The sequence below is a fragment of the Myxocyprinus asiaticus genome, chromosome 28 (assembly GCF_019703515.2).
Source record: "Myxocyprinus asiaticus isolate MX2 ecotype Aquarium Trade chromosome 28, UBuf_Myxa_2, whole genome shotgun sequence".
Classification (NCBI taxonomy): domain Eukaryota; kingdom Metazoa; phylum Chordata; class Actinopteri; order Cypriniformes; family Catostomidae; genus Myxocyprinus; species Myxocyprinus asiaticus.
The window spans coordinates 2,845,178-2,860,957 of record NC_059371.1 but is presented as its reverse complement, the minus strand read 5'-3'; the positions used below and the strand labels follow the sequence as shown (position 1 = coordinate 2,860,957).

The 15,780-nt window shown below is 37.4% G+C and overlaps 1 protein-coding gene across 2 annotated transcripts in view; it reads left to right on the top strand.

Moving 5' to 3' along the window:
- The first annotated feature begins 11,880 nt into the window (after positions 1–11,880).
- LOC127418927 (beta-1,4-galactosyltransferase 5-like) overlaps positions 11,881–15,780 on the top strand; it is a 53,686-nt gene continuing 49,786 nt past the window's right edge. For both annotated transcript variants that reach the window (XM_051659857.1, XM_051659858.1), the window contains exon 1: positions 11,881–12,283. In XM_051659857.1, the coding sequence (XP_051515817.1) occupies positions 12,178–12,283 (106 nt within the window). In that variant the 5' untranslated portion in view covers positions 11,881–12,177. The remainder of the gene's footprint in view (positions 12,284–15,780) is intronic.

Below are 15,780 nucleotides of genomic sequence, written 5' to 3'. Positions count from 1 at the left end.
GATTGTAGATCCACTGCAGCCAGCGTTATCTTTATTTTCCGTGTTATAAAATACTCAGTGAGCTTAATGGCAAGTGAGAGCGCGCACAAATGATTCAGCAGCGTCATTCAGATTGAATCACAAACCGAATCAGACAGCTTTTCTATCACGTGTGACCAATTCATTTTAAAGAACAGACTCAGATGAGTGATTCATTTGTGATCGGACATCTTTAGTTTTGATTCAAAACTGCCGATAGTAAACACCGGGTACAAGGCATGATGTAGCGGTGTAGCTTTTCTCAGCACTACGCCACTACCTAGTCAAAAATATAGCTTCGCTACTGAAAAGCTACTTGATTTAAAAACTAGCAAAGCTACCACCTCAACTACTCAGAAATGTAGTTAAGATAATAGCTTTGCTATTTGTAGCGAAGCTACTGCCCATCACTGTCTTCTACACATCAGTGTCATGATGTGTAGTAGACAGATCTGGAAACAGTTTGGAAAACACAAAATGCATTGAAGGTTTTCAGGAGCACAGAGGCTTCATTAGTGTCAAAAGAATGTCTTCACTCATCACATCAACATTGCTGTCTCCTTGGTAATAACACTAACTTAGGAAAAACTAAAAGTGGCAAAATTGCTGGTCATGGTGCAAGTGACGCCACAACTGTACACAGTAAACCCTAATGTTGTCATTACTGGAAAAATCAAGTTGTCTTAATTACTTAAAATGTCAAGTTTCAGGCTCATAACTCAAATATCTATGTTTGTTGAACTTATTTTTCTTATAAATCCATAGACTTTTGAACAATTATCAAACTCAAACAATTGAGTACAAAATTGAGGCTATGGGGAATACCCACAATCCTTGGTCAAAGGGAACATGTAGCAGCATTTAAATAGTTGTTATTATTAGTTGAATCCATAGAGGTTTTAGCTCTTTTGTGATATTATTTATGCGGTTTTGTTGCAAATAGTGTCATGTGATGTCACCATTAGTGTGATCTGTGTCTCCTTTAGTCAACTTGGACCATGTTCACACTATCTCAGTTCTCCTTGTGCATGTGCAAATGAAGTACAGGTTTATATGCATTTCTGTGGAGAATTAAGTTTATTTAATAATTGATCCAGAATCAGTTATTATCTTCTTTATTTGAGTTGTGTTATTGTATGATCCAAATTTGAGTTCATTCAATTAAAATTATTAAGTAACAATAACACCATTTAAATAGCAAATCTCAGGTAAGACTACTTGTATCTAGTTACCTTAACTTAAATACCGTAGTTAAGTTCATTCTATATGAACGCCAAGTTAAGTGAACTTAATTACACAACTTTTGGAGATGCCATTCCTCAATTAAATTGTGGGAATGCACTTACACAGTCAATTGAGCAAGGAGAACTTATTAGGGTGTGAAAGACCTTTGCTTGTGTGGGAAGGAGGAAGCGGGAGCCGGGTGCACATCCAAACGTACAACATTCATTTGTACACTTTCCAGCAGTGGTGAATCTTAGGGCCAGCAAAGCATTCTCTGCTGGACTAACATGACTAATAAATAAATATTTTTTCAGCCTCTCATTCTCATTCACTTTTTTGCCTATGTATTTTCAATCGCTTTCAACTCCTAATTCATCTAAAAATGAATAGCAAACAACGAATAGTTTATCAGAATTTATTCCTTGATCCTTACAAGCGAAGCGTGACGACTGGTTCACAAATCCCATGCCCAAAGCCGAGCACTTGAGTCTGAGCTTCACGTTGTTAAGCCTTCAGAATTTCTACAGAATCCCTCAACAGTTCAAGTGAATAGGCATCTAAAGTCAGATTGTCAAATTCATCAGCCAATCAGATTGATTTATTTGTTCTTGGTGGGTGTGGTCTTTAGGATATGTCCCAGTTGAGGCCTTCTAGCTGGCCTTGAGTGATGCAATCACGCTTTAAGTGATGTACGTAATTTGAAAGCGAAGAGCGCGAGATCTAGCTGATGAGTCGGCTGTCATCACTGCCGCTATCACCAAGAGATCCTTATGGATTTAAAAACCTGTGATATTCTGCATGATCATGCAATTGATTAATTAAACAGGAAAGGAGGGCTGATTTTCACTTCAAGTAAATTAGTAAGTGCTTTTAGCATTGTTATAGCAACATCAGGAATTTTCTAAGTGTAAATTAGGCTGCTGTTGGTTCAAGTTTTGAAAAGTAACCTACGAAACAAAAATTATTGCAAGCAACATTTAGATCACAAATATTATTAGATAGATTTTTCCTGGTATTAGACCTTCTTGGTTTTGGCTTTCGTGCATGGACGTGTTTTAAAAATGTCAGTTGGTATTATTATTTGGCTGTGATATAATGTTTGATGTCAATAGGCATAGGGAGTCTTATTAAACAGTGTTTTCCTAATGGCATGAATCACACTGAAGGCCAAGACTTAAAATTACCTTTGCTCGTGTGGGAAGGAGGAAGCGGGAGACAGGTGCACATCCAAACATACAACATTCAATTGTACACTTTCCAGTTTCTTCACAATCACACAATGCTTTTCCAGCAGCACGCACCCTAGTGGCTTTCCAGCTCACTGACCTCTCAGTCGCTCTGCTTATCAGCAGCAGCTCTCAATCACACACAGAGACACACAGCTTTTCTGCGTCTCTCTTTCTCAGTGTCTCTCTCCTGACTGCAGCTCTGGTTGCAGCTTATTCCCTCGCCCACCAACACTGCAATCACCGACAGCTAGGCGAGATCATTTGCCCCAGGTGTCCATCCCGGCCTCACTCCGCATCGTCATCGCTTGGCCCTGCCCCGCCCGCCACACAGGGTTTTCAGTGTGGGACAGTCTTAATAGACCTTTCTCACAAACTGCGATGACAAGTTTCTGCCTTATTTAGCAGCATAAATCTAGCAAACATCATTATTTTGTGTAAATTTATAACATTATTTGTGTTATATTACCCTATAATATAATATAACCTATATAAAAATGTATATAAAAAATTTTAACACAACAAATATTGAAGTTATGTCTATTTCGTTCTTTGTTTATAATATCATAGTTCTAAAAATGCTACAAATAATGTTTTTTATCAAAGACAAAGGTAAAATAATAAAATCTATATGTAAAAGGCATTGGAAAAGTAGCAAAAATAAATTAAGTCATGGTAAAAAAAAAATATAAAGATATTTTTAAATAAAAATCAACCCCTGGGACATAAAAATGCACCCAAGTACAGGTATTTGTGTGGTGGTGTACTCTGTATATGTCTCCATAACTCTTGTGTACTGAGAGACATTGAGCAACACACATGTCATCTTGGAGAAACTCCATTTGTGTACATTCACACTTTGGTTTCACGATATTGTGAAGTAGGTCAACTGGGTGGGAACACTGACATATATATTTACCATTGACCCGATGACGGCATGCTCTCATTAATAATTCATAAATTTATCACTTTATTCGAATGGAATATTTGTGTAACTTTAGATAAATAAATCCACTTCTTTTTTTGTCCTCACATGTACTTATGTAAGTCCATTTATTGATGATCGACTGATTGATTGCTCATCAAAAAAGCATAGCTTACGCAACAGAAACATGTTTTATGATTAACTGTTTCTGATTACCATTATCACTATTACTGAGGCATTTGTTCTGGCCAGCACTCAATGGAAAAGTTTTAAGAGCAAACTGAGATTAAACTGAAATAAAGTGAGTTTATGCAGTTACTTACCAAGGGACACGACCGCCACACTCTCGGGTAAAAAGTGAAGCTTAAATTTGACCAGCAGGTGCACCAGTATAATACATGTACCTGAAAACACAAAAATATTCCATTATAATTTTCTTGAAATGACATGTATTTCTTAATACATATATGACATTTTCTGAAATGTATTTGTGATTTTGTTTTGGATCATTCATAATGTGCCATTGTAACCTACACTAATGTGTCATGCAGGTTTATAAATCCACTTTATCCAGATTAAACCTTCTACCATCCAATGACGAGACATTATGAACAATAAAGAAGACTATTAGACCCCCCTCTGATGAAACACTGCTTATTCTTAATTGTATTTTTAAATTGGAGCTTGTCAATGTGTAATATTACACTCAGGACAATGGTTTCCATTACACACTGCATCATGGACACACACAGCACAATGTACCGCAACACACATGGCAACAGCATGGCCCGATGGCATCACAGGACCATGACATCACTGCTCCCGATACATCAGCAGGTAACTTTAAACCCCTGAGTTTGATAATAACACAAACAGCATGACAAAGTGCTTGATGTCATTGAATCAGTGGTGTCAGGTACACACAAACAGGTGTCAGTACTGTCTGATGAGTCACTCTGTTATCTTACAAGGACACCTTTAAATTTGGAGGAAACAACCATAACAACCAAAGGCACCACTATAAATAATCCTCATCCATTACTGTAAATTGTACAAATTTCCCTCAGGGTCTATTTTTATCCTTCTTATTTGTTTTCATTTCCCTAAAAAGTATGTAGACATTTTGCATTTGTGTGTGAACATTTGATATCTTCTTGATAGAGCCAATATTAACATTTTCAGTATTGTGTCAAATGACAACTTACAGCCCAAGAAAGTTTTCCCATGTAGTAGCTTACCTTAAGAAGCAACCCAGCTAAAATGCATGGTCTGTTATTCATGCTTTAAGAGGTTCAGTTTTGGCCTATATCATATCCGAGTCAGAGTCTATGTTTAGGACTACAAGAAACCAGACCTGGCAAAACATGACCTTGGCTACAAGTTAACAAAGATTAAAAATATGAAATAAATCACAGACAACTGGGGAACCACTTAAGCCTTTTATAATCCTTCATTTTTTGTCACACATTATACATTTTTAACATATATGTGAAATTCTTTTTTTCCCACATATCAGAGCACAGGATCAGCCATGATACAGTGTCATCTTGGCACTGATGGGGCTTGAACCCCAAACCTTCTGGTCAGTAACCCAGAGCTTTAATTGCTGAGCCACTACTGCCCCTTCTGTATATCCCTGCTAAGCTAAGGTCATAGTGCAGGGTCAGCCATGATACAGTGCCCCTGGAGCAGATAGGGTCAAGGGCCTTGCTCAAGGGCCTAACAGTGGCATCATGGCAGTGCTGGGGCTTGAACCCCTGACCCTGATATACACACACACACACACACACACACACACACACACACGACAGACAGACAGACAGACAGACACAAGGGGCCAAAAGTTTGGAATAATGTACAGATTTTGCTCTTATGGAAAGAAATTGGTACTTTTATTCACCAAAGTGGCATTCAACTGATCACAATGTATAGTCAGGACATTAATAATGTGAAAAATTATTATTACAATTTGAAAAAAAAGAAAATGTCCAGAACTTCTTAAACTATTTCAAAGAGTTCTCATCAAAAAATCCTCCATGTGCAGCAATGACAGCTTTGCAGATCCTTGACATTCTAGCGGTCAGTTTGTCCAGATACTCAAGTGACATTTCATCCCACACTTCCTGTAGCACTCGCCATAGATGCGACTGTCTTGTTGGGCACTTCTCACGCACCTTACAGTCTAGCTGATCCCACAAAAGCTCAATGGGGTTAAGATCCATAACACTCTTTTCCAATTATCTGTTGTCCAATGTCTGTTTCTTTGCCCACTCTAACCTTTTCTTTTTGTTCTTCTGTTTCAAAAGTGGCTTTTTCTTTGCAATTCTTCCCATAAGGCCTGCACCTCTGAGTCTTCTCTTTACTGTTGTACATGAAACTGGTGTTGAGCGGGTAGAATTCAATGAAGCTGTCAGCTGAGGACATGTGAGGCGTCTATTTCTCAAACTAGACCCTCTGATGTATTTATCCTCTTGTTTAGTTGTACATCTGTCCTTCCACATCTCTTTCTGTCCTTGTTAGAGCCAGTTGTCCTTTGTCTTTGAAGACTGTAGTGTACACCTTTGTATGAAATCTTCAGTTTTTTTGCAATTTCAAGCATTGTATAGCCTTCATTCCTCAAAACAGTGATTGACTGATGAGTTTCTAGAGAAAGCTGTTTCTTTTTTGCCATTTTTGACCTAATATTGACCTTAAGACATGCCAGTCTATTGCATACTGTGTCAACTCAAAAACAAACACAATGTTAAGCTTCATTTGTGGCTTCATCAGCTGTTTGATATAATGTCAAGTGATTTTCTAGTATCCAATTAGCAATTTAGCGTGATTACTCAAGGATAAGGTGTTGGAGTGATGGCTGCTGGAAATGGGGCCTGTCTAGATTTGATCAAAAATGACTTTTTTCAAATAGTGATGGTGCTGTTTTTTACATCAGTAATGTCCTGACTATATTTTGTGATCAGTTGAATGCCACTTTGGTGAATTAAAGTACCAATTTCCTTCCGAAATAGCAAAATCTGTACATTGTTCCAAACGTTTGGCAGCCAGTGTATGCATATATATATATATATATATTAGTTTACATGCACCTTAGCCAAATACATTTAAACTCAGTTTTTGCATGTACACGTGCAAGTGAATAATTTTAATTGCCTTTTCAGCAGATTCGTTCAATGTGAATTACCAAGGAGCAAAGAAAAGATGTTTTGCACATTATTAAAAATATAGGCTATATATATTTACTGTTATATATGTATAATATACTGTATATATTCATTAATTCGTTTAAAATTACTTTTTGAGCTGTTTCCATCGCTTTGTGATTGTCCAAGAGAGAGATGGATTACATCAACGTTCGTTTGCTCTTACCTGCATTCCTGGATGTCATCCTCGAATTTTGCAACCTGAATTCTCAACCTGTATTCAACAACCTGAATATTGATACCTGAATTTCATGACCTGAAATCCACCACTTGAATAATAAAAACTTGAATTTCACAACTTGAAATGTTTTTAGGTGAATTCACACAAAATATTTTCAAATATATAAAATTAACAGCAAAACATTTCTATAACATCAAATTACACCCAGTCTTTTAAAGATCATGAATTCAGAGGCTTTTTCAAATTCAAGTTCTGGGGATATAAAAATGACACCATAGAAGTGGGCGTGTCTGTACTGCGCAATGCTGTGATGCACAAGTAAGGTAAGTGAAACACTCCAACACAAGTACTCACTGAGCAAATACTCCAGATATTTGCTGAAAATAAATGACATCATGATTTGCTATTTATTTTTCAATCTTTAGCTGTGCACTTGTATGGGGTCTTTGTTGCCGTATGGTGCGTTTCATAATGCACCACACATTCTCAGTTGTCAAAGACAATGTCTGGATGACAGCATGTTGCTCCAAAATATGTACATTAATGGTGCCCTCAGAGATGTGCAAATGAACCATTTCATGGGCACTGACACACCCCTGGCCCATACAGACACTGGCTTTTGGACCTGACACTCATAACAGCTTGGATGTTACTTTGTTACTTTGTGCTGTTTTTTTTTTTTCAAAAAACTTTATAAAATGTGTACACATCAGACCACAAAACACAATTTCACTGTTCTACGTTCCATCTCAGATGAGACCGAGCCCAGAGAAGTCAGCGGCACTTCTGGACAGTGTTGATGTATGGATTCTGCTTTGCATTTGTCTTAACTTGCATCTGTGGATGCAGCGGCGAATGGTGTTGACATAGGTGAACCACGGACCGGTCCAGTGGGGCCAGTGCCAAGGGATCCTTGACTACCAGGGGCCCAAGGTCTCGCAGCCCATCAACTTTGAAAACAAATGTTTGTATATGCTTAAAAATGTGGGCCCCACAGCTTATACAAGGCACCCTCAACAGAGCCCTGTGAGTATGAGGGCCCCCAGCACTCTTATAAGACCCTTTTGATTCCTGTTTCTAATTAAATTTTTTGAGCCACTCTTTAATCTTATAACGACACCTGGTGAAAGTTTCCATGCTCTTCTGGAAGTACAAGACCTTGTAAAATAATTTCCAAACTAGTTTCCTTCATATTTTGATGCACTCGTCTTTTTTATGTGAAATATTTGCTGATTTTGATAAAGTAAAATTAACAATAACATTTATCTTGTTACTGATATTTCAAAATTAGTATTTATTGAATTCAAGCAACATGTGCTTAATTTCATTATTTTATAGAAAACGAGGTTTAAACAGGTTTAAAATATATCATTTTCGGACTATTATTTCATATGTTAGGTTAAACTTTATTCGTTGTATAAAAGGGCTGTCAAACAAATACGTTTATTATACTATTAAATGGTATAACTGCCTTTTTTCCCTACATTACAAAAAGTAACTTGGCTTAGGTGGTTAGGAAAAATAAAATATTGATATTTTACTTTGTGTGGTTCAAAAGCATTGATTAAACTAGATACATAAAGTTGTTGAGACAAACTATAATGTTGGTCTGACAAAATCTTGTCTGAAAGTTTAAAATAGTTTTAAATGCTTACAGGTTTTACAGTAATAAAGAAAGAAAGAAAGAAAGAAAGAAAGAAGGGAGCATCTTAAAGCAGATTAAAGGGCTTGTGTGTATGTTTTGAAGGCTTTAGTTTGAAATCACGAATATTCATAAACAGACTTTTAGATCATTTAAACATTCTGTCAGTGTAATGTAGTCTAGGGGATTTTAGCTTAAATGATGCCTTAGCAGGGCTTTTCGATGCAAGAATAATAATGTTATCCAAGCTGTAGTGTTGTTCCAAACAGAATTTCCCCAGAAATTACTATTTTTGAGCCCCACACTTTTCAGCCCTTGCATAGATACTGTAGGAGCCTACTGTATTTGTTAAATTCATCAATATTTAAAGTGTTCGATGAAGTTAAATAATTTAATAAATTAATATGGATATAAAATATTAGATTTTGGAAATATACAGGTACTGGAATACTTTTATTGGTTGGATTAAGTTACTTTATAGACAACTGGTAGCAGCGATTTAAACGAATGGATTAATATCAGATTATTTTACTCTGGATAAGCTTTTGCTTTACCTAGATAATATTTTATTATTTGTCTCTGACCCCACTAGATCTATGTCTTGCCTCCACAGAATTATTAATTCCTTTTCTAAATTCTCAGGATACAGAGTCAATTGGTCTAAATCTGAAGCTTTGGCTCTGGCAGCGTACTGCCCAGTAACGGCTTTTCAGCCGGGCACCTTCCAGTGGCCCAAACAGGGAATTAAGTATTTGGGGATTTTATTCCCAGCAAATTTGTGTGATTTAGGTTGAGTTAATTTTGACCCTTTAATAAAAAGGTTTTCGTGCGATGTGGGAAGGTGGGCTTCATTAAATTTATCTATGACTTGGGAAGGTTAATGTTATTAAAATGAATTGTATTCCAAAATTCAACTACCTGCTACAATCTCTCCCTATAAGATGTCCCCCTCTCTTATTTCAAGCAATTTGATAGCATAGCGAAGTCCTTCATTTGGAATGGTAAACGTCCCAGATTACATTTCATTAAGTTACATAGGCCGATTGACAAAGGTGGGCTAGGCCTACCCAAGATTTTGTTTTATTAATATGCATTCGGTCTCAGACATTTGGCTCATTGGTCACTTCCACCTGAGAGAGCCCCTCCCTGGTTTTGTAATGAACAGGAAGTTCTTGCCCCTATTTTGCCATTACAAAGCCTTTCTATCAAACTAACCGGAGAAGTTAAATTACACCCCGTTATCTCGCATTTACACTCAGTATGGACGAAAGTGTCCAGAGTGTTTAACTCTGACATTTATTTAAATGTTGCCTCGAGCATATGGCAGAACCCAAAATTATGTGTTAATAAGTCCCCTTTCTGCTGGTCAGAGTGGATTGTGAGGGAGGTTAATACACTCTGTGACCTATATGAGAGTGGAGTGTTGAGATCCTTTGCAAATATGGTTCAACATTTTGGAATTCCCAGGTCTCAATACTTTAGGTATTTACAGCTGCGCCACCTACTTTGTACTATTTTTGGGAGTAGCATACACCCCCCTAAAGTGGCAGATACTCTGGGAGTGGTGATTACTGCTTTTCGATCCGTCATGGTCTGGGGCGGTGTGTCGCAGCGTCATCAGACTGAGCTTGTTGTCATTGCAGGCAATCTCAATGCTGTGCGTTACAGGGAAGACATCCTCCTCCCTCATGTGGTACCCTTCCTGCAAGCTCATCCTGATATGACCCTCCAGCATGACAATGCTACTAGCCATACTGCTCATTCTGTGCGTGATATCCTGCAAGACAGGAGTGTCAGTGTTCTGCCATGGCCAGCAAAGAGCCCGGATCTCAATCCCATTGAGCACGTCTGGGACCTGTTGGGTCAGAGAGTTTGGGCTAGGGCCATTCCCCCCAGAAATGTCCGGGAACTTGCAAGTGCCTTGGTGGAAGGGTGGGGTAACATCTCACAGCAAGAACTGGCAAATCTGGTGCAGTCCATGAGGAGGAGATGCACTGCAGTACTTAATGCAGCTGGTGGCCACACCAGATACTGACTGTTACTTTTGATTTTGATCCCCCCCCCCCCCTTTGTTCAGGGACACATTATCCCATTTCTGTTAGTCACATGTCTGAGAAACTTGTTCAGTTTATGTCTTAGTTGTTGAATCTTTTTATGTTTATACAAATATTTACATATGTTAAATTTGCTGAAAATAAAAGCAGTTGAAAGTGAGAGGACGTTTCTTTTTTTTTTTTTTTGCTGAGTTTATATATATTTCTTTTTTGTGTGTGTGTAACTCAAGTTGTGACCACAGGGATGTTTGTTGAGGGTCAGGGTGGGGTTGAGGATTGGGAGGGGGAAAGGGAATAATGGGGTTATAGTTGATTCTATGAATGTATGTTTTGCTTTTCTGTTTCAAAATATAAATAATAATAAATTCACAAGCTAAAACATCAAATAATGTGTTGTAGTGCTTTGAATATAGCACAGGGTGAATACAATTTACAAATCTCTCCATTTTGTTTTTATATAATTTTCATACTGTCCCAACTTTTTCTAAATTGTTGTATTCTATTATATATTCAATTCTAATCTATTCTGATGTGCTCTAATCTGATCTATTCAATTTTATTCTGTTTGGTTCTATTCTTTTCTATGCTGTTGTGATCTAATTTGTTCTAATCCATTTTCTATGCTGTTTCTGTTCTGTTCTATTCTACTCTGTTCTATTCAGAATTGATCTGTTGTTTTCTGTTTTGTTTTGTTCTATTCTGTTCTATTCTATTTCATTTTATAATGTTTGGTTCTATTCTGTTCTGTTCTAATCTATTCTGTTATGTTCATGAGTTTTAATCTGTTCTATTCTATTTAATCAGTTTTTTTCTATTCTGTTGTGTTCTTTTTTTTTTGTTCTGTTCTGTTCTATTCTTCTCTGTTCTATGCGGTTCTATTCCATCCCATTCCATTTTATTCTGCTGTGCTTTGTTCTGTTCTTTTATACTCTATGCTATTTTATTCCACTCTGTTTTGTTTTATTCTGTTCTATTCTACTATATTCTGTTCTACATCTGTTGTGTTGTCTTCTAATCTGTTGTATTGCGTTTTATTCAGATTTTTTTCTGTTCTGTTGAGTTTTATTTTGTTCTATTCTCTTTCATTCGGATCTGATCTACTTTCTTCTGTTTTGTTCTATGCTGTTCTATTCTGCAGTATTCTGTTCTGTTCTACGCTGTGTCAATGTCCATCTATTGACAGATAAATTTAGTGCTCAGGTGAATTTTTTTATGTATATGTGCACGGCTCATTCTCTGCAAATGCATTCAAGAGGCCATTATGATGCAATGCATTAAGTCAATGAGCGTATCTCCACCTGTCTGTCTGTTCTACAGCCTCTTCATGAAAACTGGAGAGTGAGTGAGCAGTTACGTAATCATGTAAAGTCATGTATAGTAATTTCCACACACTCCCTACTTGGCCGACGCTCCCTTGCATACCTCATTTATCAGTTCCATGCGCTTTCATTCATTACCAGCACATAGGTGTGTGTGTGTGTGTGTGTATCTGTGTGTGCTACAGTATAGCTGACTAGTACATACAGATACGCATGATGGGGATTCTGCGACTCCAATAGGACGTGGGAACCTTCTCGATTTGAGGAGATCTGCGGGATCGGACCTGATTCAGAGCGTTTGCTGTCGTGGATCCCTCATCTGTGGCTATTAACGGGATACATCTGTCTGTATATATAGAATAATATCTACATCTGTATATAGTATATAATGCCGACACATCTGAGATTTCGGAGAAGGTCATTTCTCGGGCTCTTATTTCTCTTCTCGCTGTCCACATCTGCGCTCTACTTCATTTATTCAGCTCCTGGCATAGGTGAGTTCCATTACATTCATATATATATATATGGTGACGTGTGAGACATGCATCTTGGTCATATTGGCTGATCTTTAGGGTTTGATATGGTCAGGTTGGTCAGTTGATAATGATCATATGTTGGATTGACTACTGGATGGCAATGATGTGTTGTTCATTATAATTAATGAGATAAGTGTATGAGCTGCCTCGGGTTTTGACGGAGACTACATTCAGTCAGTATTCCTATCTTAAAGCCATGTCGTTTACTGTGTTTGCATGTATGAAGATGTCTAAGACCTCCATTGCTGATATCTGTATTGAAAATAAATGAGCGCTGGCTGTTTGATTTGCTTTCATATTTTATTTATTAAAGACAACTGAACTTTGTTTTCCAGTGAAAACAACCTTTATCTTGATCTTTATCCCGAGCCTTTCCGGTTATATGTTGGTTCGCTTGATCTGACACACCGCCCCGTAGACATCTAAGCCCCGCCCCGTAGACGCGCCTTCCCGGCACCCCATGGAGACGTGGGTTTCGGTCATGAATATTTAATTAGGCAATGCCCACTGGCGAAGGATTGAGTCATGAATATTAAATAACATAGTTCCGCTGAAGGAGCACTGGTAAATTTCGATTTACGAAGCTGAGAGTTCAAGAAGAACACATTTTTATTAATAGTTCATTTAAAATGGCGAAAAACTTGGTGACCAGATACAGGGCCTAAACTCTGCCATACACTCACATGCATTTGAATCTAAAATCTTGATGCTGATTAAAAAAAAGTTCATATAAGGAGTTTGAAACATTTTGTTGGCAGTCACTCAAAGGCAGCCTATTTTTGATGATGCTGAGGATTCGTTCTGCATGTGCCTGGCTCATTACTATGTAAATATGCATAATTATTAATGAACACACTTTAGAATCCATTTTAGCTTCCTTCTACCATGAGAATTTCCTTTCATAGTATGTTTAAAAGAAGAACAAGAACCAGTGCTGCCAATACATTAATAATGTACGAAAAGGCGTGTAGAAGCAGCATTGATGTCTCAGATGGGGGTGAATGGCATATGTAGCTAATGAAAGAGTATTGCCCTCTTCTGAAGGAAGTCTTTTTGTACTGTCCACTACACCTTTCTGGTGTATCTCCACCTGTCACACAAAAGACCAGGGTTCAATTCCCTGATGGGTTTTCCTGTAGCTCAACTGGTAAAGCACTACACTAGCATTGCCAAGGTGGTCGGTTCAGTTCCCAGGAAGTGCATAAATTAATAAAAATCACTTTGTATAAAAGTATAAATGTAAACTAGAGGACCAAAAGAGATTGGCTCTCTGCTGACAACCAATAATGTTGGATAACTTCACTTAGAAAATCAAACTTCTGAGGTGCTTTATGTTCTGAAATGGCTGAAATTTTTCGTAGATTGATAGTGCTTCAGTTTTGTCTGCTGTGGTGGAAGTCTGAATCCTTATAGGTAAAATTATGTTCTCAAAACGAGTTGAAAACTCTAACTAGAGGTACAAAAATATCCCCTTGTTGAGGGTATCACCCCAGCGACAGAAAATGTACAGTTTGGAACTTTTTTCTGAGAATGTATATTCCAAGTCTTCTAAAACCATTTGATGACTTTATGTGAGAATCAGACCAACATTTTCGTTTTTATACACTAATCAATGTTCATCCTTTGGAAGCTTGAAAGCTTCAGTCCCCATGTCCTACTAAGTGAAATCATGGTCACATGGTTCATACTATGCCAGATCCTTCTGACAAAACAGATCCGTTGGCCTTCTTTCTAGTTGTAAAAAATCCAGTTGAAGATCATTCATCAGACCACATTAGTTTGTTCCACAGAATCAATGTTATGTGCTGGACTTTGATACTCTCATCACTTCCGTGAAGCCCTCAGTTTTTGTTCAGGCTGTGTGACAGTCTTTACCACAACATGTGGTTTTGTGTGTTTTATTTTGTGCTTTACATTCTCAAGAACACTAAACTAAACCTGCTGCATACAAAAACTTTATACCAACATTTTTTACCTACATGCCGTGTTTCCGCCTTATTTAGCAGCTTAAATCTAGCAAACTTTTTTATATTATACATTTTTTAAATATTGAGTGCAACTTTATAACATTATTCTTTGTGTTATATTACCCTGATATTAGTTTTAGAAACCAAATTACCACAGCTGTGAGGGTGTTTCTATTACAGCTGCTGAGAGAGTGACATTAAATTTGGCATCTTCTCCCATCTGTCTGTCTTAATCCACAGCTCTCTATTTCTATCCTCTTCTGGAAAGTCATTCAAATGTAATAGTGGATTTTTTCTTTTGGTCTTGAAGCAAATTGGTAAGTGAAAATAGTATTTGCTGTGATCTCCCATTCACTCCCATATACTGTCGAAGTTTACCCTGCAAACGTTTACTTCCGCGTTCCAAAACCTGGAGTGTGAAAAAGGTCAATTGTGCGTACGTGGCAGTTTCCTGGTGAAATAAACACTAGAGGCACTATAACAACAATGATTTTTATTCTCTTTCACATATGACTATAGTAATAGTAGTGGTAAATGTCTCTTTTACTGTAGCGCATGACTTGTTAGGCCATTTTAACGTATGTATTTAATAACCAACTACATTTACATGCTTGTTCGAGTACGATCAGAGTGCATGGTAGCTCAACTGATAGAGCGTTGCACTTGCAATGTAAAAGAGTGGGGTACGAGTCCTGAAGAGCACAAGAGTCGACACATGAGCCAAAAGTGTCATAAAAGCACCACAAATTGATGTGGATGTGTTTTTCGTCTCGCATTTGCTTTTTCTGACACTATTGGTTAGGTTTAGGTTTAGGTTTAAGGTTTAGGGTAGGAAGGTCAGTTTTGTTGATTTAAACTTGATAGAGCATTAACTTTAAAAACCTCATCTGTTTGGGAGAATATTTAACTCTCTTTTAGCACCACACAGTGGACATTTCACTTCGGAAATGCTGCGATACGTGTAATGAACTATGTAATGTCACTTTGAAAAAATGTCGCCACACTCACGTTATTTTTATAAGATTAGGATGCAAATTTGAACAAAAATATCTGTGGCTGCATGAACTAAAATATCATGTGGTTACATGATCTACTGGACCAAACTGAGCCACTTTTGCTATAATAGTTTTGTAAAGTTACATTCTGAAGTTTAATACTTAGTGTTATGGGTTTGTTCAAAACCCTAAGCCCAAGTATGAGCAACAGTAGTGAAGCTTGCATTTAAAGTCTGCATGTAATCAAAATTGACTCTATTTATATTGTTAACGCACATTACTAGTCTTGTGGTGAACAATTCATCTGTGCAAGTTAATCCACAGAAAAAAAATGGTTTGTCTTCATAATCTTCAATCAAAATCTGAAAAATAGCTTTGTCTCTGGAATGACATTCCTTCTCTGATGACTTCAGTTTGACGGCTTGGGCAGAACATCCTTTAACCACCCCCCTCCAACCACCAGTCTGCTTTGAGCTTTGACAGCAAGTAAAAA